The sequence below is a fragment of the Emys orbicularis genome, chromosome 4 (genome assembly GCF_028017835.1).
Source record: "Emys orbicularis isolate rEmyOrb1 chromosome 4, rEmyOrb1.hap1, whole genome shotgun sequence".
Classification (NCBI taxonomy): Eukaryota; Metazoa; Chordata; order Testudines; family Emydidae; genus Emys; species Emys orbicularis.
Window position 1 is genome coordinate 152,218,457 of NC_088686.1, and position 23,335 is coordinate 152,241,791.

The 23,335-nt window shown below is 51.7% G+C and overlaps 1 protein-coding gene across 1 annotated transcript; it reads right to left on the reverse strand.

Moving 5' to 3' along the window:
• Window positions 1-831: 831 nt before the first annotated feature.
• On the reverse strand, window positions 832-22,686 carry LOC135877919 (glycine N-acyltransferase-like protein 3). Its single transcript, XM_065403443.1, has 6 exons — window positions 22,535-22,686; window positions 6,429-6,558; window positions 3,639-3,746; window positions 3,204-3,330; window positions 2,706-2,826; window positions 832-1,303 (listed from the first exon to the last, which is right to left on the reverse strand). The coding sequence occupies exons 1-6, from the start codon at window positions 22,684-22,686 to the stop codon at window positions 832-834; spliced, it is 1,110 nt and encodes a 369-aa protein (XP_065259515.1).
• Window positions 22,687-23,335: the final 649 nt, after the last annotated feature.

Genomic DNA, 23,335 nt, shown 5'->3' on the forward strand with positions numbered 1-23,335 from the left:
TGCACTGAGCCTGGCAGGGGGCAAGTCAGTCCCAAGTCACCTGCCCAGGGCCGAGGACGTCCATTCTGGGGGGAAGGGAGAAGAGGGCATGCTCCTTTCTGTGTTCCGGCCCAGCAGGGCTCTACGATGGGGTCCTATGGCCACTCCCCTCCCACGTGTAGTGCACCATCATCAACACAAGCCCTGGACTGGCTTTCCAGCTGCCTGCTGACCCTGGAGCAGCCGTGCAAGGCCAGCACCTGTCCCCTATCACCACAGGGGAGGTAAGGGGTGGGCCACAGCTGGGACATGTGGTTGGAGCCCAAGGGAGCTTGCACCAAAGCTCTGGCAAGACCAGGCGCAGCTCCTGGAAAGGGGACCCCCCACCACCACAGCCCCAGCCGAGCAACAAACTGCCTGGGGAAGGGAGCGGGAGAGCACCCCCTGCTGAGCCCGCAGCACAGGGCACGGGGGCAGGACTGTGAGTGGAGAGCGCCCCCTGCTGAGCCCTCACCCTGCTCTCTTTGGGGCCAGCACTGACTGCCAGGGGAGAGCGCCCCCACTGAGCCTCTGCCCTGCTCCAGGGGATAATGGAGCATGAGATAATCTCCTCTACTAGGCCCCGGCTTCCCAAGGGCTGACAGCTGAGCTCCCTTGGTGGCTGGTCAATGTGTATCCTTTTCGGGGGTGGCAGGTCCCTGGTCATGGCTGAGCTGTGTCCCCATCTCCTCCCCTCCCCCAGGGCTATGTACTGCTGGAGCGTGGCTGTCCCCCAGAGCTGGGTGCAGGGCCCTAGGCCGTGTCCCCTTCTCCTCCTCTCCTCTCCCCCCGTGCTATGTGCTATTGGGCGTGTCACCGTTCCCCAGAGCTTGGCGCAGGGTCCTGGGCTGAGTCCCGGGCACTGGCTGGCTGGGACTGGGTGAACCCAGGCCTCACCACCAGCCAGGAGAACAACCCAGGCAGGATGTGGAAGCCGAGGCGTTGCAGGATGTGCAGTGAAGGCTCGTTGTGGGGCAGCACTCGGGTGTATACAGGGAAGCCGCGGGCATGCAACTGTGCCGCCAGCATCCCCACCACGGGCCTCATGTGGTGCTGGCCGCGATGCTCCGGGAGGGTGTAACCGTGCGTCAGGGCAGCCAGCGGGTCGGTGAGGCACCAGGAGATGGGGGTCCCCTCAGGGGCCAGCAGGCAGGCGTTGGGGAAGTGGCGGATCAGGAGGCACAGGTACCGCAGGCTCCGGCTGTTCCCCCCAAAGTTCCAGGTGTCTCTGAGCAGCATGGCGTGGGCGGGGGACACGGGGGCCAGCCTGAGCCCCTTGTCAGGCCTGCAAGACAGGGCAGGGGGGAGAGAGACACAGGACGGGGTGGGGTGAGCACAGAGGGGGTTCACCTGGCAAGGGGAGGATGTCAGCGCGTGGGGGGCAGGGGGAATAGAACCAGCAGGAGAAGGGGTAAGTCTAGGGGAGGGGAGCGGGGAGCAACCAAACATGGGAGGTGTGAACATAGGGGGATATTGACCCAGCTTCGGGCTTGGGGTGCAGTGAACCCGGGGCTGGGAGGGTCGAACTGGTATAAGGGAATGAGCCCGGGGAGCAGAAATTGAGCTGGTATGACATGGCATAAGAGAGGAGCAGTGTCCAGTGATGCCATCCTCTTCCCAGTTGTGGGGCTGAGATGGGCTGGACAGAAAATTGGAGGGGATGGGGGGTTGCCGAATCTCAAACTGGGCGGCATGGAATGTATCCTGAGGGGGAGGGGTGTGCCACCCAGCTCGGAAGGCAGCGCCATCGCCAGAAGCAGCCGAGACCGACGGGTGGCGTGGTATGGCATTGCCATCCTTACTGCTGCGTAACGTTTGGCCTTTGCACTGGGAGGGGCGGCTATGGCAAATTTTGGGGTGGCTATAGCCCCCATAACGCTCCTCGCACTGTCCCCCATGGAGGGGAGGGAGGCTGGAGGGTGAGTGACCTTGCACAGGGAGAATGGGGGGAGGCTGAGAGAGGATAGACCTGGCATGGGGGAGAAGGGGGAGCCCTGGGGGGACGGGATCAAGTCAGGCCCTGGCACATGCGGGGAGGGGATCGACACACTCCCGCGGCCTCAGCACAGGCGCTGTCTGACAAGGCCCAGTCCAGCCCCAGCAGAGTCATCGGTGCCAATGGGCCATGGCTAAGCTCAGCTCCCTGAGATGAAAGCACCAGGGCTCAGTGGGCAGCAAACCCCCTGCCTGGAGACCTACCCGCTGACAGGAAAGGAGGGACCAGGGGGCTCTGTGCTTGGAGCCCCCCTCCCATCAGAGGGGACAGCTCTGGGGTCAAGGACCCCTGGCTGCCCGTCCCAGGATACTGAAGGGTTACAGGCTGCCCCTCCCCCTGCTCTCCCCATCCTGGGACCAAGGAGGTTCCTTGGCCAGACTGGGGTGCCCCTGCCCCCTGGCGAAGCTCTAGGGCTGACTCAGCCCTGCCCCGGAGCAGGATGGGAAATCCTTGGCAGCATGTGCCCAAGGCCTGGGGCTGTGTGTGGGGCCGTGGTGATGCCCTCACTCTGCCAGCACCGTTAGCCTGGGGAACTCATTGCCACCAGATCTAGGGCACAATGGAGGCCTCTGGCCTGGCACCCCGGGGCCCTTCCCTTCCCCCAGCCCCGCTCCCCCCTCCATCTAGCACAGGCTGGTTGTGTACATTGCCCCATTCTCTCTCACACATCCCATATCTCGGGGGCACCTACCGGTACTGGGGCATGGCAGGTGGGTCTGGGTGCAACAGCAGCCGGTGCGGATACGTCTCCATCTCAAGCCCCCTGGCCCTGGTGATGTCCCTGATGGTCTCGTATACCCCGTCCTGCAGCCCTGCAGGGACAGCCATGCGCTGTCAGCAGGGGCCCCTGAAAGGTGTCCATGGACGTGGGGGGCCCAGCCCGGTAGGGTAGAGCAGCAGGGAGGGGCCAAGGGCCACTGTGAGCCGGCATGACCCAACCGGGGGTTCCCAAGCTTGGCGCATTCAGGATCCCAGGTCTGGATGGAGAAGGGGGCCCAGGTGAACTCCTCGGGGCTATTGGCGCGTGGTGGGGAGGGGCCCAGGCAGGCTCCTCGGGGCTATTGGCCTGTGCGGGGGGGGGGGGTAAGGGGCCCAGGCAGGCTCCTCAGGACTATTGGCCTGTGGGAGGGGGAGCGGTCCTGCCCCCCATGTGACAGGTGCTGGACAGAGCGGGGCTGGAGGGAGTCACCCTGTATCTGGAAGGCCTGGCCCCAGTCCACGGTGCAGCTGTTCTCCAGCAGGGCCCGGCAGGCGCCCTCGTCCCGGTAGAAGGTCGTGTACAAGTTGGTGAAATAATCGCTTGGGTCTCGCGCCACCTGCAGGGGGGACACTGTCTGTGGGTGAGCGCAGCCTCTGCCCTCCCCCCATGACCCTCAGGGACGGCATCGGGGAAGCAGGGCACAGCGAGCCCCAAGTAAGTGTTTGAGGAGGGGGAAGGGATCCTGTGAACGGAGCAGGGAGGGGAACAGGGCAGAGATGGCATCAGGAGGGGGAGGGGAGCGGGGCAGAGATGGCATCAGGCGGGGGAGTGATGGCGTCAGGCGCGGGAGGGGAGCGGGGCAGCGATGGGGTCAGGTGGGGGAGGGGAGCGCGGCCGATGGGAGGGGCCCAGCAAAGGCCGCACTTCTCTGCGTGGCCGGGTCAGGACCATTTTGAACTCTGGCCATGAATCCACCAGCACCTCCTGGCCAGCCGGGTTCCCGCGGTTCACATGCATCACAGCGCCGTAGACCTGCCAAGACACAGGGGTCAGAGTCCGGGGATGTCCCGGATTCCCAGGATCGATGCTGGGCCCCAGCTTTTACTCTGCCCCTTGGAGGAGCCCTCAAAGTGCCACCCCCCAGGGAGCCCCACTCTTCCTGCAGGGCAGGCCACCGCCTCTGAGATGGAGCCTCTGGGCTCCAGCCCTCCTGCTCCACCCCGCGAGCTCTGCCCGGTGCCTCCCACTGAGCCAGACCCCTGGAGAGACCTGGCCGCTCTTGGGGGGCTCCGACACCCCAGCCTGTGTTTGCAGTGACACCCGGCAGCATTGTCAAGCCAGGCTGGTTTATGAGTCACGGAGCGGTCTTAGGTCAGCAGAGAGAACAGTGTCCATTGCGGTCAGCCAGGGCCCAACCAAGCTGGAGTGAAAGACCCTTTCCAGGCTGTCTCTGTCTCCGTCTGACCTCCTTGGCCAGCTCCAGGTGAGAGCCTCCATCTTTGTCCAGCACCCCCCACTTCCCAGTCCTGTGCTCTCGAGCTGGGGTCTCTGCTCAGCCTCCTGGCTGAGAGGCGGGGAAATCCAGGAGTCAGCAGCGCTTGCCTTGTCTCTCTGGCCCCCTTGGGGATCTGGGTTGAGTTCAACAAGTTCCTTAAGGACCCTTTATTCCACCCTCACAGGGAGGTGACACCCACCCCTATGTCTCTTAGCCTGCCCTGAGCGTAAACTTAATCCTCACCCTCGCCCCCGCAACTGGGTAGCCATGCAACACATAGGGGGAAACTGAGGCACACATAGTATTGTAAAAATATTACAGAAAAATCCTACTTTATTTCATCTCTTCACTGGGCAGGGTCACTGTAACCAGTGACCGTCCTGGTGAAGTTTGAACCCACAAATGCTATCCATAGAAGCCACAGCATCTTCCCCATCCCTGTCCTACCAGGCACGGTCAGCATGCTCACAGCTGGCTCGACTCAAACTCACCCTTTCCAATACCCAGCTCAGAGCAGGCTCACATCCACCCTTAGGGCAGGTCTGTTCACTGATACTAGCAGGGGGCAGGGGGGAGTTTTCATGCAGCCTCAGCACCCTTTTGCTCCCCCCCCCAAACCTTTGGGTTTGAAACTGGGATGGGATCCAGCCACTGCATTTCCCCATCCCCATCTGCCAGGGAGGGAGGAGGGTCGTGACCCCCTCTTCCTCCATGTGTCGGCCATCTTGGCTGCACCCTGGGGTGTCCTGACCCCTCGGCTGGGGTAGGAAGTGACCCCTTGAGCATTTCGGGGATCAGTGTAGGTGTGTCCCCCTGCGAGGCTGGTCTTAGCCCAGCCATGTCTCTGGGGTGCTGGTGTCCCAGGGTCTGGTGATGCAGGGGGCTCCCCTACACTGGTTGTGTCCCAACCCCAGGGCTGTGTGTATGCCAGGAATCCATTTCCCCTCCTGGGGTTAACCTGTTGCCCTCACCCCAGGCCAGGACCCCCCTGCTGGCGATTCCGGGTCTTAACCTTGGCCATGCCCTGCCCATGTCTGCCCATACTCAGCTGGGGGCTCAGCTCCCACCAGGTTCCGCTCTGACTCTGTTTCCCCAGGGAGAGCAGGCTGTGAGCTGGCTCCCTTGGCCACAGCCTCAGGGAAGTTCTGCCGGAGCCCGTGTGACTCACATGTCCCGTGTGGAGATTGGGGGGGGGGGGGGCGGTTCCCCTGCCCCACTCAAATACAGGGGTCAACTTCCAGCCAGACAGGTGTCCTGAGCTCAACAGCCTTTCCTTAGTGTTACAGGGAAGGGGGGGAAAACCCTGCTCCCTGCCGGCCGAGCTATTCGCCTTTTCACTGACACCTCCAGTCTGAACCTCTGGCTCCTGGGGTTCAAACCCTTGCCTGGGGCAGGATCAGGGACTGGATTTTTTCTTAATGTAAGGGGACTGTTGCCCCCTTACTAACATTCAGTGGGGGTGTTTTGATTGACTAGCTCCCAGCACTAAAAGGGGAAGGGTCGATGGGAAATCAGGAGCCTGAGACTGACAGTCCCCAGGAACAATGGGGAGAGGCCAATGCTCCAGATCAGCCTGATTGACAGGGCGGGCAGGCTTATCAGGGAGTCAGGAGGCCAGGGGAGTCCCGTCCTCCGTATGTGAGCTGGAATGGCCTGAGTCAGACAGAGTGGGGCAGAGCTAAGGAGAGAGCAGGGGCCCAAGCTAAGCTGCTGGAAGCAGAGCTGCAGCCGTCAGAGTAATGAACCACTCCTGTGTTTTGCAAAGGCTGCCGGGGTCTCTGCCAACACACACCGCAGGGGCCCGGTCCAAGCCTCCCGCAGGAGAGAGATGGGACGGCTGGTGTCAAAGGCCCAGTGGTGGAGGTCACGGGCCTGCCCCTGTGGAGCTGTGTGCAGCCTCGGGCCCCGGCCCACTACAGGGGTCACTCCCAGGGGACTGGTGACAGGCTGGGGTACAGCACATCCCCTGTGGATCTATAAGAGCCTGCCCGGCCCCTGAACTGCTGCCCCCCGACCTGGAGAAAGGGTCTGCCCCCCAAACTGCTACCCCCTGACCAGGTGGAGGGGCCAGCCCTCCATGTAAGCCCAACCCAGGGGATTGCACCCCAGCCCAATATGTGCCCCATCACCCAGGGGGCTCTGAGGGACTTTCCCCTGCTCTCTGTCCAGCCCGAGGGTGGGAGCGTTTGGCCCTGCGGGGGCGGGCGAGTCCTGGTCACCGGCAGCGTGTCAGGCAGGCCCCTCCGTAGCATCCCCTCCAGCAGCCGCAGCTTGGAGGAACAGCTCAGGATCAGCATCGCTGACCGGGATGGGCCTTCACAGCTTCCAGCGGGACCATGTGAGGGACGCCTGAGGGGACAGGAGACCCATCAGTTCCCTGTGACTATCTCCCAAGCCCAGAGACAAGCTGCCAGCTCCCAGCCCTGCCAAAATAGCAAACACTGTGTAGACCCCAAAAGAGCTCACCAGTCTATGCACAGCCCCCTGTGTGTTCACCAGAGACCTTACATTAACTAACCAGTCTATATGCAGTGCCCTTGCTCACCAGAGACCCTACAAGATCTCACCAGTCTGTGCGCAGCCCCTGTGCTCCCCAGACACCCTACAGTATCTCACCAGTCTGTGCACGGCCCCCGTGCTCACCAGAGACACTACCATAACTCATCAGTCTGTCGGCAGCCCCTGTGCTCCCCAGAGACCCTACAATAACTCACCAATCTGTGCATGGTTCCCACGCTCATCAGAGACCGTACAATAACTCACCCGTCTGTGTACAGCCCCTGTGCTCACCAGATACCCCACAAGAAGAAGGCTGCTGTAAGGCCAAGTGATGCCAGGGCTGTCCGTACAGGGCTAGGGCTCCCACTCACCTGGGGTCACTCTATGCCAGGGGAAGGAGCAGTTCCTGGGTGTCTGTGGAGCTGCAAGGTCCCTGTCTGTCTCTCCTTCAGGGGCTGCTCCAGCCTCTTATCCCCCAGCGAATGAACCATTAACAGAGTCTGCCAGTCCTGGAGCCCAGAGGCGGTGACATCCCTACAGCCGCATGGCACAGTTGATTGGGATTTTGCTCTGGGCAGAGGTCGAGGGGCCTCCAGAGAAATGCAAGTGCACCCAGAATGGACCAGGGCCAGGGGCAGAGTGAGAGCAGGGGCTGCCTTCCCCCCTTCCCCACCGATGCCCCTCAATCCCGACCTGCAGCCCCCTGCTATGCCGGCCTGGTCTTGGTCACTGTGTGTCCGTGCCGTACCCAGCACAATGGGGTGCCAATGACCCTGAGTGTGAGTGCCCCACAGCAGGAAATGCATTTCCTATAACATACCAGGATTCATCTTGGGCCTTCTCAGCACATTTGAAAGCCCCAGCGTCCTGGAAACAGTACCATGGTGAATAGAGCCACTTTGGGTCAGATCAGCCAGGTGGGGCGAAAAAACCAACAATACCAGGGGATTGGTCCCTGTGACAAAGTGGGAATTTGTTGTAGTATTTTATGACCCCCGTATGTGCCTCAGTTTCCCCCTCTGTGTTGCAGTGTTACCCTGGGGGGAGAAAAGGGAGCAAGTTTGCTCTCAGGGCAGGCTACGAAGCATAGGTGGGTGTCACCTCCCTGCCTGGGTGGAGGAGGGAGTCATTAAGGAACTAGTTGAAATTGACCCACATCAACAAAGGGGCCAGAGAGACAAAGCAAGTCCCCATGTTTTATGGACTTCAGGGAAGCTGAGCAAAGACCCCATCACGAGAACAAAGGACTGAAGGGGGAAGGTAGGGGAGTGTGACAGAATGTACCCTTGTGTCCACAGCGTACCCACTGTTGTAATAATCTTTGTACAACCTTGCAAGGTATTATTTGTAAATGTATAATTTGCCGATCAGTATTGCCCTGATAAAATATGTGTGTGGCAACATTGTACGTGAAGTGATAAGATTCCCCTTTATGGTGTTAACACGTGCTCTAACCTGAGGTTGGCAAACAAGCCTGTCTCAACAAAGGAATGGGTGCTCTACTTAATTTGCATTTAAGCAACAAGCAGAGTCATCAAGCAGGAAGGGAAACAAAAGAAACTCCAACAGGGGAGGAAAAAGCAGCAGGAAGCATCCTTCCCTACAGATTCCCTCTCCTGAATCTCAGCTGCAAATCTTTTCCAAGTGTTTCCACCCTCTGTGGAGAAAGAAGTGGTTCAGAACTGTTCAGAAAAGCTGGACGAGCACAAGTCCATGGGGCCGCATGCACTGCAGCTGAGATTGCTAAAGGAGTTGGGAGATGTGATTGCAGAGCCATCAGCCATTATGGGGGGAGGGATAGCTCAGAGGTTTGAGCATTGGCGTGCTAAACCCAGGGTTGTGAGTTCAATCCTTGAGGGGGCCACTTAGGGATCTGGGGCAAAAATCACTACTTGGTTCTGCTAGTGAAGGCAGGGGGCTGGATTCAATGACCTTTCAAGGTCCCTTCTAGCTCTAGGAGATACAATATCTCCATTAATTTATCTTTGAAAACTCATGGCGATTGGGGGAGGTCCCGGATGACTGGAAAAAGGCTAATGTATTGCCCATCTTTAAAAAAGGGAAGAAGGAGGATTCAGGGAATTACAGGCCATTAGCCTTACCTCAGTCCCTGGAAAAATCATGGAGCAGGTCCTTAAGGAATCAATTTTGAAGCACTTTGAGGAGAAGAAAGTGATCAGGAACAGTCAGCATGGATTCACCAAGGGCAAGTCATGCCTGACTAACCTAATTGCCTTCTATGACGAGATAACCAGCTCTGCAGATGAGGGGAAAGCAGTGGACAGTCTCCCACAGTATTCTTGCCTTCAAGTTAAAGAAGTATGGGCTGGATGAATGGACTATAAGGGGGATAGAAAGCTGGCTAGATCATCGGTCTCAACGGGTAGTGATCAATGGCTCCATGTCTAGTTGGCAGACAGTATCAAGCGGAGTGCCCCAAGGGTTGGTCCTGGGGATGGTTTTGTTCAATATCTTCATTAATGATCTGGAGGATGGCGTGGATTGTACTCTCAGCAAGTTTGCAGATGACACTAAACTGGGAGGAATGGTAGATACGCTGGAAGGTAGGGATAGGTTACAGAGGGACCTACACAAATTAGAGGATTGGGCCAAAAGAAATCTAATGAGGTTCAACAAGGACAAGTACAGAGTCCTGCACTTAGGATGGAAGAATCCCATACACTGCTACAGACTAGGGACCGAGTGGCTAGGCAGCAGTTCTGCAGAAAAGGACCTAGGGGCTACAGTGGATGGGAAGCTGGATATGAGTCAACAGTGTGCCCTTGTTGCCAAGAAGGCTAACGGCATTTGGGGCTGTATAAGTAGGAGCATGGCCAGCATATTGAGGGATGTGATTGTTGCTGTAGGAAGCACGTGAGGCAGATTTGGTAAACATAGTGTGAAGGGGCTATTCAAGTAATTGGGAGTACTTAACTAAAAATGGACTTTGAGAGATGCCAATCCTCATCTGACCTTTCCTGGGAATGTTCAAACTAACATGTAAACAATGGTGTCGGCCTGCAAAAAGCTGAATCATTCATAGACAGGTGACTTGCCCAGGTGGCTAGAGACCCCATTCTGTGGCTGTGATGTGGCACAAGAGAAAGACTATATAAGGCCCTGGAAGGCCCTCCATTTTGTCTTCAGCTGGCTCAAGAGGTAGCCTCTCCACCCCAAAGAGATGCCTGAAAGAAACTGGGAAAAAATGACAGTAACTATGGGGCTGGGAGTGATTGTTGGACCCAGACTAGGAAGGAGTCTAGTCTGTCAAAGAAGCTTATTGGAACATCTCTGAGGGTGAGATTTACCTGCATTTAGTTTCCTACTGCATTAGGCTTGGATCTCTGTGCTTTGTTTTATTTTGCTAGGTAACTTACTTCGTTCTGTCTGTTATTGCTTGGAACCACTTAAATCCTACTTTCTGTATTTAATAAAATCACTTTTTACTTATTAAGTAATCCAGAGCAAGTAATTAATTCCTGGGGAGCAAACAGCTGTGCATATCTTTCTATCAGTGTTATAGAGGGCAGACAATTTATGAGTTTACCCTGTATAAGCTTTATACAGAGTAAAACGGATTCATTTGGAGTTTGGATCCCATGGGGAACTGGGTGTCTGGGTGCTAGAGACAGGAACACTTCTTAAGCTCTTTTCAGTTAAGTCTGCAGCTTTGGGGCACGTGGTTCAGACCCTGGGTTTGTGTTGGAGCAGACTGGCATGTCTGGCTCAACAAGACAGGATTCTGGAGTCCCAAGCTGGCAGGGAAAACGGGCTCAGAGGTAGTCTCAGCACATCAGGTGGCAGTCCCAAGGGCGTCTCTGTGACTGAACCCGTCACAGTTCATCTAGAATTGCCAACCCTCCAGGAATTAAAGATTAATCTTTTATGTCATGTGATGAAACTTCCAGGAATACGTCCAACCACAACTGGCAAATCTAGGCCCAGCTCTGAAAGATTGCTCGAGTTTCTAGTCCAAGTTTAATATTAAATTCTTGTTTCAGTGTTGTTTGCGCTCCCAATCTCCATTTTGAATTCCAGGTGGTGCCAGCAACCTGCCATTACTGGCTACATGCGGCTGCCTGCAGCTTGCAATACATTCTGCTTTGGGTAATAAATTGGAAATCCCTCCCATTCCTAGATTAATAACAGATGTGCCGCCAGAAACTGACCAGCCTCAGGGGCGACCTCTGCCTCTTGTGTTTCTGATGCTGGTTCCGCGGTGGGCAGCCCCTCTGGGGGGGGGCATCAGAAAACCCCTCCGAGTAGAGACCCAGGATGTGCTGCAGCTGCTCCGGCAGCAAAGCTGCCTTGGAGACCACAGTGAGCCCGAGAATCACTTTGGCCGCCTCATCCAGCGCTTGCTGTCTCCCCACTGGCCCTGTGCTTGGTTCAGGGGTGAGAAGGTCGCTGTCCAGGCTGGCGCGGCTGTTGTGAAGCGCTGGGGGTGCAGCACAGCCAGTAGTGTAGCTAGTGGGGTGCAGGGGAAGCAGCCGCTTCCCCTCAGCACATTTCCCAAAAGCGGTGCCTGCTGGGCCGACGCTGGGGGCAGCACGGCCGGAGGAGCGAGGGGGATGGCTCCTCAGCCATCGCGCCCCACACGGCCCCAACATCGCCGCAGGTGCAGCCACCTCTTGTGGCGGCTCAGGGCTCGGCAGCCAAGCGCTCCCCGCCCCAAGCCGGAGCCGGAGCCGGGATCCGCCCGCAGCGCGGGGCCGGGATCGGCCGGGGACAGGCGGCGGCGCAGGAAGGCCGGGCCGGCGCTGGGGGCAGCACGGCCGGAGGAGCCATGGGGGGGGGCGGCAGGCGCGGCCGGAGGAGCGAGGGGGCCGGCTCGGCCATCGCGCCCCACGTGGCCCCAACATCGCTGCAGGTGCAGCCACCTCTTGCGGCGGCTCAGGGCTCGGCAGCCAAGCGCTCCCCGCCCCAAGCCGGAGCCGGAGCCGGAGCCGGGATCCGCCCGCAGCGCGGGGCCGGGATCGGCCGGGAACAGGCGGTGGCGCAGGACAGAAGGTGAGCGGCGGGGGTCTGGTGCCTTGCACTAGGGGGACTCTTCCGGGCAAGGGGCTCCCCGGGGCCGGGGCCGGGCCCGCAGGGCAGGGGCGCAGGCCGCACTGTCTGGACGGGGGGCTCTGGCGCGGCGCAGGAGCCTGGAGCCCAGGGCGGGGGGGACAGGACCCCGCAGGTGGGGCCGGGCGGCGCAGCTCGGCGGGGGACACCTGCAGAGCGGGCTGGGCAGGAGAGACTCTCCCGGGACCGCGGGGGGATGGGGGTATCCACACCCCCGGGAAGCCCGCAGGAGTCCTGAGCCGAGCCCCGGGGTTAATCTGGGGGGGAAATGGGAGGAGCCAAGGGGGGGCATGGCCAGAGGTGGAGCCAAGGGGGGGGGTGCCTTTTTTATGTTTGCTCCCCCTACACTTAGACCCTGGCTACTCCACTGAGCACAGCACCCAGCACCTGGTCAAACTCCTCGTAAAAAGGGGCAAGCTCCGAGCAGGGTAGTTCCCATCCCTGGCTTTCTGGCATCTGCTCCCTGCGATGATCACCGGTCTCCACTTGGCCCAGACAGTAAACAAAGTGCTGCCTCCAGGGATGTTCAGGATTTTCAATATTGATTGAGTTAGCTCTGAGACCCACCTCGCCTCAAGTGACATGTCTCCCTTCAACAGTTGTTCAACCCAGTATTCTACATAGCTTGTAAACTGTTTCCCGTACAAACATCTTGCAATAACCATAATGGTCAGCGAGCTTGAAATCTAGTTCTTAGCTCTTGGCAGACCATTGTGACACACTGTACCCCAATGTTCACCACTTTTACAAGACTATGATAAATTTTGTACAAAGTATGCGTTGTGAGGTATCATAGGAAAACTCATAATTTGCTGATAATTATTGTCACGGTAAAATATGTGTGGCAACATTGTAGGTAAAGTTATAAGATTCTGCTGTATGATGTTTGTGATGTTATCTGATTAAAATATGACCATATAGATCATTGTTGCAACCACTGTTACATATTTGCAACAAATCTTGTACAAAATGTGGCATGTAAGATGTCTATGAAAAGGTTATGATTTGCTGAATATGATTATGCTATCTGTATGCATGTATCATTTTGTATTTGAAGTTATGAGTATTGGCTCTATACCTGGATTTCAACTGTTTCCTCCTGGGGTAACACCCACAAGGTATTTAGCCTGCACATCCTGGAGGGACTATTCAAATTAAGGTTTCAGAGTAGCAGCCGTGTTAGTCTGTATCCGCAAAAAGAACAGGAGTCCTTGTGGCACCTTAGAGACTAACAAATTTATTTGAGCATAAGCTTTCGTGGGCTACAGTCCACGTCATCAGATGCATAGAATGGAACATATAGTAAGAAAATATATATACATACAGAGAACATGAAAAAGTGGAAGTAGCCATACCAACTTGTGGAAGCAGAAAAAGAACTGTCAGAAAAGAACTGCAATGCATGACAGTTTGTTAGCAAGAGTCAGGCTAACTGTAGCCCTGATAACGCGAGATTTGTAGAAGCGAGGATTGTGTGAGGCGGGTGAGAAAGTACTGTGTGAGAAGTTACTGTGACCTTGTATAGATAAGGTGTAGAAGACCTTGTGTAGATAAGGTATAGGAAATATTGTATGTTGGCAAGAGTCAAAACAATTAAGAAATAAGATATCAAGATAGCTTATGTATAAACAAAATGCAGCTGTCCCTCATTATTTCTGTAATGAAAGGTATAAATGCTTGTTGTAATTAGGTATCAGAGAGAGAGACCTGCTTAGCTCTCTCCCTCTGCACAATTGTGAGAGTTAATAAAGCTTCTGACTTGCTGTACCCAAACAAAAGAGTGAGAACTCAGTTTTTCTCCGACAATTTGGGGGCTCGTCCGGGATGGCAACGCCCGCAGAGGCACCGGCAGTTGCTACGGATCGTTCCCCTTCGAACCCCATGGCGCCACAATAGAGGTAGGAGACCTTTTGAAATCTCTATTGGGGTGTCGGAGGAGGACTGTCCGTGGGGCCGTCTGTCCCTGTTGGGCTCACGCCATCCGAACTTATTGACTGTGCAGCAAGGTCAGATGCTGAGCGGCTTAGGGGAATTGTTTGCCGCCCCCTGTATGCATATGCGAGGTGCATAGGATTGCACCTGTGTTGAGGGGTTGTTACTGCCTCAGCAGGAGGGGTTTTTACCGCCTCATAGTCCGGACAGAGGGGTTGTTTACCGCCTCAAGAGGGGTTTTTACCGCCTCGAGTGATGCATCGAGGTACTTGGGAATAGTACCTGAGGTACTTGGGAATAGTACCTGAGGTACTTGGGAATAGTACCTGGAGTAAGGCCTGTGTGTGTGTGTGTGTGTGTGTGTGTGTGTGTGTACACCAGTGTGAATTGAGTGTTACCGGAAGACGCCCAGAGTACTCTGCGAAGTCTTTTGGCTCGTGACCAGAACTACTCTAACGCAAGCCCGGTAACTAGAGGATCTTTTAGGAGATCCGACCCACGGTGGGTTAACTCGGCCTGGCATCGTCCGGCGAGGAGGCTGCCTGGGTCTAGGAGTGTGTGAACCCATCTTCCCTCCCCTTTTCCTCTCCGTGTGAGCCACTGACAGTCTGACCATCTCACTGGATGCAACAGAGTAAGCGGCGCCGTCTCTCTGAGATTAGCCGACGCTCTTTGCTGAAGGGAGGTGTAGGAGGTCATGGCTATCCTCGTTAGTCCTGTGTGAGTACCCTGTAGGGAGAGATCCTTAGTTTATATGCCGCTAGCGCGGACAGGGCATCCTCCTCCCTGTGTGTGTGATTGGAAAATGGGTGGGGGACAGTCTAAGCATTCCCTCTCACCCCCTAAGGGTACCCCAGCTTATTTTATGTACGTACATTATGGTCCTAAAACCTGCAGGTATTTAGAGAATTGGAATCATTACACGCGTGAAAATTCATCTAAACAATGCCCACTAGAAGGTACCTTCAATCTGGATAAGATCATACATCTCAGAGGAGTTTTTAATCACCAAAAGAATGCTCCCATTGTGTGTCAGAGGCTATTTGTCTATTGAGGAAAGGAACGGGTTAATTTGAAATTCAGCTTGGTCCAGAGATAAAGAGAAAGTTAATCTGCGTTCAAGGTCAAGAATCAATGCAGACCAGGCTAAGTACAAAGAAAAACTGCTTTCGGCCCCGGCTGGCTGTGAAAAAATATAGACATAGTCAAACCAAAGGCAATACAAGTTACAGTGCTGAGATTACATTTGCAAAGCTTAACTGTCCAGTGAGATCCAACAGTCTGCCTTTGCGACCCTGGAGCCGGCGTGGTTTGGGGACGCTGAAGAAGCCACAGGCAGCCGGCCTGGACTGGAATCACTGAAAAGACGCCCCAGGAGACCTCAGGGTGTAAAAGAACTGCCCTCCCAAGAGAGGAAGCAAGTTGGAGATTGCACAGCACCTTCTCTCAACGTTATACACAGACGTGGCCAGTCTGGACATACGTGTGTGAGTATGAAAGTGTGCCTACTCTCAGCCGCAGTAAGTCTGAGAACCGGAGAGGGATTTAGCATTCCTCTCTCCACCCCGGTTGACCGGGAAGGGTGTCAGATGGATCTACCCCAGTCATAGCAGGACTGGGCAATAGAGAAGTTGGAGTAATAGGAAGAGTTGTGTACTTGATAACTAGAATTGAGCAATTAAGAGCATAGATCATGAACCAGGCAGCAACTCAAACCTACGCCCAGGGCAAGTTGCAAGCCTTGAGACAGGACTTCCAGGGAGAAAAGGAAGCACTGGCTAAGCAAGTACCGGTCCTTCAGGGACTTGTCAGAATTTAACCATTTGTGTTTGCATATGCTGTAACAGCAGTGTGTTTGCCACAAGAGAAAATTGAATAGTTAAACGCCAATGGGCTATGCGTTTTGCCCAAGTGGCAAGCCTCATGAGGGAGGACTCGGGTAGCCTTGTGAGTAAGAATGTTTAAGAGAAGAGACCAGGAAGGGTGGGGGCTAGTTGAGAAGCCCACCCTCCTATCTAAATTGGTAGTGAAAAAGCCAGTGCCCATGGAAGGGACGGTTCAGCGAGAAAAGCAGGATCGGGCCCAAGCGGGCAGGCAATAGATTGAGATGAATTGGTATTGTTTAAAGTTGCAAAAACCGAGAATACTTTTGCCAGACACAGGAAACTAGTGTGGTTTAATATGATATTTAGCATTTAATCCTTAAGGTGACTTAATGCTTTACAAGATTTAAAATGTTTTAACTAAAGACCAAAGGTTGTGACTGCAGCAGGGTAGTCAAAGCCAGGAGAATAAAAGATTTGAATTTGGTTTTGGGTAACAAAATAGCAGATAAAAGATCTGGTAAAAAGAGAGAAGGACAGTGCCCCTGGCTCTGTGTGGTCGAGCTGTCACTTTACTAGGGGTGCATGGAGATTTTGTAAGCACAAAAGAAACAGTTACACCTTGTGTAGAAATTGATGTGGCTAGTGTTATGGAAATTGAATTGTGAAGAGGATGTGCATTTTCCCCAGAACATGTGCAGTGTATATTGTAGCAGAGGTAAAAGAAATGCAAACCTACCAATATAGGTTGTGTTGTCTTTTTCAGATCACTGGGTGTTTGAAAGCAGGAGTTAGAAGTAAAAGGCAATCAAAAGTCTGGGAAAGTTAATTGTGTCCCTTTTAAAGTAAGAATCTTTAAGCTGTGGATAGCTTTGGATCTGGAAGCAAGCCAGAAAGCATCTGTATTAATGCAATTTTCTAACTAATAAGGTAGAAGCCACTGAAACCTGGGCTGCCTATGAAACAAATACAAGGAAATATGGGGTAATTCCTCTGTTTTGTCTAAAATCAACAAGAGTATGTGTATATAAAGGAAATATTTTAAGCAATGACTGACTACCCAGAAGGGGTAGACCTCTGTTCTTTTGTCTTTCAGATCATCAGAGAAAACGGATGCCAGCTGAATAGCATTCAATGTCCCATGCATTTACTGGCACAATAGGAATTATTTTTGTGTTCTTTGTCCTGTCTTGTGGTGTTTGTCTTGTGGCCAGAATTGTTGGGTTTAATATTTTCATAAGACAGTCTAGTTCAAAATTAAATAGAAGGGTTAAATCAAAAAGCAGATACTTGTTTTATTCAACTTGGAATACAAAAAGTGTTTGGATAAATCAGGAAAATGTGATATACTAAAGTCTAATACAGTTGCTTAAGTAAGAAAAAGAAACTTCATTGGCCAGATTTTTAATTGAAAAAATTGTTGTTAAAATTTGCATACCAACAGTCTTTGGAAGCAAGGACATGGAAGGTTAACCCACTCCCCATATTGCCCATGGGATCCTTCTGGCTACCTCAGATTTCTAGCCAGAGGGCTGGGGATGGAGGAAAGCTATTGGACACCTGAGGTTGTACCGAGTGGACTCCTCAAAAGTGGGTGTGCTTGTCCTGGTTTGTTGCTCCAAAGCTCTGTAATAAAGTTATTTTACTGGAAGGGTGTACATGGCATACATTGAATAATAAGACTAATGTACTGTATAATGGCAATGTGTATGTGTTCATTGTTGGGAAAAGGTGTATGAGTGAAGAGTGGAAGTTTCCTTTGTAGGTTAAAAGAAGCCAAGAAGGGGAGAAGGAAAAAGAACAGAATGAGTTAACTGAGGGGAAAAAATAGCTAGCAAGCACAGTCCAAAGATAAGACTTGGCTGACAGCCAAGAAAAGGGGGGGCCTGAATGTGCCCAAGCAACTATGATATCTGCAAAACACTGCCAGGCATTAATGAAATGTGTTAGGTTTCTTTTCTCACAGATAAAAGAAGTGCTACCCAAAGACCCTAGCAGCCCTGCCATTCATTGAAACAAGGAGACTGAGTCTACGTAAAGTCCATCAACGAAAGACTGCTTTGGCTCCATGCTGGAAAGGCCCTTTCCAAGTCCTGTTAACCACCAACACCACTGTGAAGTGCCAAGGACTACCTGCCTGGACCCATGCTTCTCACTGTAAAAAGACCCCTCCACCTCGGGAGGACTCTCCGACTGATGATAAGCCTATTTCTCCTTCTAGCTCTGCTGTGTCTTCTGGACAGCAGGAAAAAGAAAAAGAAAAAAAAAAAGACAAGGTGAAGTGCTAGTAACCTCTCCCTTGTCCACTGACAGACCTACTGTGCCTTTGGATTTTCCTAGAAGAAGCAAAACCATTACAGGGTGATGTGCTAGTAACCTCTCCTCTGTATGATGCTAAACCACACTGTTTCAGGAAAAGAGAAGAAGAAACACTCGCTCTGCTGAAACCACCAAAGTCCAGGAATTCCTGACTACAAAAGACATTAAGAACTGGCCCTGGTGGAAAAGACGGAGCATCGTTTATTGGCAAGGAGGGAACTGTGGGGACCGTTCCTGGGAATGCGGGGTCCAGTGGTGGGGTGGATTCTTTCCAGGATCAGGACTTTGTGCTTATGGACAGGTACCTTCAGGGTGCACTGCCCTTCCTAATTGGCTTTCAGAAGATGAATATCAAAACCGCCTTGCCACCACTAGGACTACACCCACTAGTCCCTTGACCCCTGCCACCACCACTGTAACTTACCCAGATACAAACCGTACTGTATATTCCAATGAAACCCATTGGCCAAGGCTTTCACATCTTAGTGATTTACTGAAATTTTGTTCAGAGAAATTATTCTTTAAAGTTCAGGATAATGTATATGAGCAAACAATTGAATGGAAAACAAATGGATCAGTAGAGATAGAAATACATGATATCACTACCAGCGAACCCCAAGAATTAATAATTGCAATTGATGGGTTCTATAGTGAAGTAGATATGATGGTTGTTCCTGGAACTTGTACTGTGTTAAATGAGAGAGGCCCTTATTGTTATTTGGTCACCCAATTAGTGAATAATCAGACAAATACCCAAATTGTTCACAGGGGGCTGCCATTAGATTAGCACAACAGAGGGCTTGGGTTATTTCCTCTAGAAAGAAGAGAGACTTGACCGGATCCCTGTGGGATGGGGCCAATAGTGCAGCAGCAGTGTGGAATATTTTTAAGAACCAGGAACATGATGAGAGATTGGGCCAACTAGAGAAGGCCATTGGCCTTGTTTCTGGAGCACAACTAACCCAGGTACAGGCTGGAGTTGGTGAGTTACATGTTATCTCCGCCCTTAGTTCAATGACCCAGAAGTTGCTGACAGAGATGGTATTGAATATCACTGAGGCTGGGAAGGCATTGCAGTGGGATCTAGCATGTTCAGAGATTCAGGATTTCCTGAATGACCAGCTGATGGCCATTCGGAATGATCTAGAACATCAGGCTTGGCCCACTGCCCTTACAGACACATCAGGAGTACCATCTGATCTGTGGCCATGGAGACATACTTGGAGACTTTCTGGGTGGAAGTGCGGACGTTCTCAATGCTCCTTCCAAGCATATGGACCGGTAAAGGGGGTGTGGGCTCCCACATACCGAATCCTGCCGGGTCCATGGGGAGGATGTATGTGGGATTGGGTAATTCACCGAGACATCTGGGAAATTAGACCACCTGGTATGCCCAATCGATTTTTAGTCAGTGCTCCTGGGATTACACCTGACATTTGGATGGGGTTAGGTAGTCTATGGACATTTTGGCCATTAGAACCCCCACAGCTTCAGTGTATCCGTAAACTGAAGCCAGGAGAAGTTGTCACTGTTTATGACTACGTTTGCTGAGAGGGTAGGGGACAAGGAACTACCCTGACAGGACACTTACTTTTTTCAAACTAATGATAGTTGTGTGTATGTTAATGACACCACATTACAAGACATGCATTTTAATCTCACTACCACTGCAGGCAATCATATTATTTACTGGCCTGCAGATAGAGTTTTCCAAGTAGCCCTTAGGTTCCAGATACCCTTTAATTGGACTAGTTTAGTACCTGATAGATTTCAGAATTTGTTTTCACTGTTACCAGAGATTCAGAAAATCTCTGAAGTACAAGGGCAAATTCACATGCTTCAAAACATATATCAAGTTGAAAAGTATGCCTTTCAGACTGCTTATAGAGTATCCACTTTATGTACTAAGTATGATGTATTGTGCTTTGTGACTAAGGCTGTACAACAACCCCATTATAGTTTTGCTATGGGAATGTTATTGCTTGTATTGTTATTAGTTATTTTAGGATTATGTTGTTGTTGTTGTAAAAGACGTAATAATAGTAATACCTTTCATGTTCATGCTAATCATGCATTGTCATTACATCCAATCAGAACCCCTAAGACTGAAGCATCTGATGTAGAATCTGAAGTCCAGGACTTAATGCAAATAGTTGTAAGAATGTTTGTTGTACTAGAAGTACAAAAGGGGGGGGTTGTGGAAGCAGAAAAAGAACTGTCAGAAAAGAACTGCAATGCATGACAGTTTGTTAGCAAGAGTCAGGCTAACTGTAGCCCTGATAACGCGAGATTTGTAGAAGCGAGGATTGTGTGAGGCGGGTGAGAAAGTACTGTGTGAGAAGTTATTGTGACCTTGTATAGATAAGGTGTAGAAGACCTTGTGTAGATAAGGTATAGGAAATATTGTATGTTGGCAAGAGTCAAAACAATTAAGAAATAAGATATCAAGATAGCTTATGTATAAACAAAATGCAGCTGTCCCTCATTATTTCTGTAATGAAAGGTATAAATGCTTGTTGTAATTAGGTATCAGAGAGAGAGACCTGCTTAGCTCTCTCCCTCTGCACAATTGTGAGAGTTAATAAAGCTTCTGACTTGCTGTACCCAAACAAAAGAGTGAGAACTCAGTTTTTCTCCGACAAACTGTAAGAGGCTAATTAATTAAGATGAGCTATTATCAGCAGGAGAAAAAAAAACTTTTGCAATGATTATCAAGATGGTCCATTTTAGACAGTTGACAAGACGGTGTGAGGATACTTAACATGGGGAAATAGATTCAGTATGTGTAATGACCCATATTAAGTGGCTCATCAAGAAACACTTAACTGACAATGGACCATGGGAGACCATGTACACTGAATGGACTGTCCTGCAAAGGTGCTGTCTGGGGTATAGGTAATGATTTCCTGCTGTGACTAAGCAAAATTATGCCTGGACACGTGACTTGCCCATGTGATCCCAAACCCCATCTTTTACCTGTAATTTTCTACTAGCTGTGCTGAGGGCTTTGTTTGAAACAATGGGTTTCCCTCCACATGGCAGAAGCTATAAAAGGCCCTGGAAACGCCTCCATTTTGCCTCTTTCCAGCTCAAACCTCTGGACTAAGGACTTGTACTAATGGAACATTCTAACCAAGGGACTGAGGTCCTTCCAATGATTTGGAAGTAACCAGAGACTTATCAAGCCAGCAGTTTATTCCATCACTGCTACAAGCCTGAACCAAGAACTTTGCAGTTATTGTACTTATTTGATTCCTTGAACCAATTTTAACTCTCACCTTTTTCTTTCTTTCTTTGAATATACCTTTAGATTTCAGATACTAAAGGACTGGCAACACTGTGATTTTTGAGTAAGATCTGAGTTGTATATTGACCTGGGCATGGTCCTTTGGATCAGAAGAACCTGTTATTAGATTAAATTGGCTTTAAAGAACCACTCATCTATAAGTCTAGTGTTTTTGGTGGCGATACAAGGACTGGAATGCTTAAGGAAACTGCTGTTCTGACTGCTTGTTAGTCAGTGTGGTGAAATAGCAATTTACTTTTGTTGCTGGTTTGGTATATCTCATGAGAGAATAGCCACCAGCTTTGGGGCATATCAGCTCTATTTTTCAGCAGTTGGTCCTGAATTTGGTATTCTCAGTTGTGACCCACGAAGGCTCAGTTACCATGTTGCTAAGGCATATTTCAAATCTGGGGAAGCAGCCCAAATCAGTTCCTCAGAGCAAACAGGGAAATTGACATGTCAGTCAGGTGTCAACAAAATCAACTGGACTATATCACTTAGTTAAGCGGCCATTCTTTGACAGGAAGAAGGATGTGAGCGAGAAATTTACATCTTGGCAAACAGACTCGCTGTTGCCTGAACCCCAGCTAGAGGTGATTCTCAAAGAGGAGCTAAAGGTGTAAAACTGAGGAACAGATGCCCCAAATCACCTCTCTCTCTCTCCTCATCTCTACTCACGGCATCAATAACGTTTGAAAGACAAAGGAAGCATCACTGAACTGGGGGAGTCGTCCTGGCTGAAAGAATCCAGCCAGACAGTCGTGAATACACGGCAAGAGAAATCCATTTGCTTTAAGTTCACTTAGCTTGTAAAGTTAGGTATTAGTTTGCATTGTATCTTTTATTTCTTTGTAACCGATTCTGACTTTTATGCCTCATTACTTGTAATCACTTAAAATCTCTCTCTCTCTCTCTCTCTGTGTAGTTAATAAACTTGTTTTGTTGTTTTATCTAAGCCAGTGTGTTTGGATTGAAGTGTTTGGGACCCTCCACTTGAGATAACAAGATTTGTGCATGTCATTTTCTAGTAATGAAATGATGGACTTTCTATGAGCTTGTATTGTCCAGAAGGAGAGAGCTGGGCAATACAAAACGCATATTTCTGGAGACAAGTCTAGGACTGGGAATTTGCTAGTGTCACTCTGCAATATAATTCAGGAGTGGCTGGCTAGAAGCACTCATATATTCAGCTGGGAGTGATTTTGCATGCGAGAAGCCGTGTGTGAACAGGCCAGGAGTGGCTGCTCTCACAATGAAGCAATGTAAAAGGCTCCCCAAATTGGAGAGCTGAGGGGACACAGCTGTCCATCGGTCCAGATTGTACCCTGAGGAATGTACCAATCACACACGACCCCATCAGTGTAATAGTGAGAAAATGGTTGTTGGACATGTAACGTACCTGCCTGGGCGTGTTTGGGCACATCTGTGTCCTGTCGCCTCCTGACATTGACGCCCTAGGCCTAGCCACTGGCTATTCCGAATGCATCTGCTCTGGGCCCTCTTGCCTGGATAGCGCGTCTGCCCCCGTGACATGTTGAGTCTCCATCTCATGCCTTTGGAGGGCTGTACTCCAGCGTACCAACCAAGAGTTGGTGCCTTTGGTTCTGTGTAGCCACGCTAAAGGGGGGCAGTCAGTCAGTACCCAGCGCCTCCGGTTGAACAGGTAGGATCTTAGCTGTCGGACAACCCACAGTTGCCGAGCATTCATGTTCTATAACGACGTCATTCCATTCACTTGGAGTCCATTTTCTGCTCAGAAAGGGATGGGATGCTGCTCGGTGCCCTCCCCTGCTGGCATCATCAGCGCTCCCAAACCTGTGTTGGATGTGTCAGTGCACAATTCACTGGCCAGAGTCCGGCTTCGCCTTTCCTGACAGAATTTGTTTTACATCTTCAATGCCCCATCCTGCACTTTGACACCTTTACACTTAGACCTGCACCTTTGAGTCTCTTCAGCACCATTCCCAGGTGATCCTTATGCTCTGGCAAGGAATTGCTGAAGACTGCAATATCCTCAATGTAGACACGAGCAAAGTCCTGTCACCCAGCCACTTGATTCGCAAGCCTTTGAAAGGTGGATCCTGCACTCATTAACCCAAATGGTAACACTTTAAGCTCAGAAAGTCCCAAATTGGTTAGGAAGGCAGATTTTTTTCTGTTTATCACTATCCTAAGGCGATGTGCCCGTATCTCTTTGCTA

Bases quoted from the DNA above. Each gene is read 5' to 3' on its own strand.
- LOC135877919 (XM_065403443.1), bottom strand. From the start codon at position 22,686: ATGAGATGGAGACTCAACATGTCACGGGGGCAGACGCGCTATCCAGGC. The intron at 3,747-6,428 runs GTGACCAGGACT...GTGTCTTGGCAG, and splicing joins GCCTGCCTGACACGCTGCCG to GTCTACGGCGCTGTGATGCA. The intron at 2,827-3,203 runs GTGACTCCCTCC...CTGTCCCTGCAG, and splicing joins CCAGGCCTTCCAGATACAGG to GGCTGCAGGACGGGGTATAC.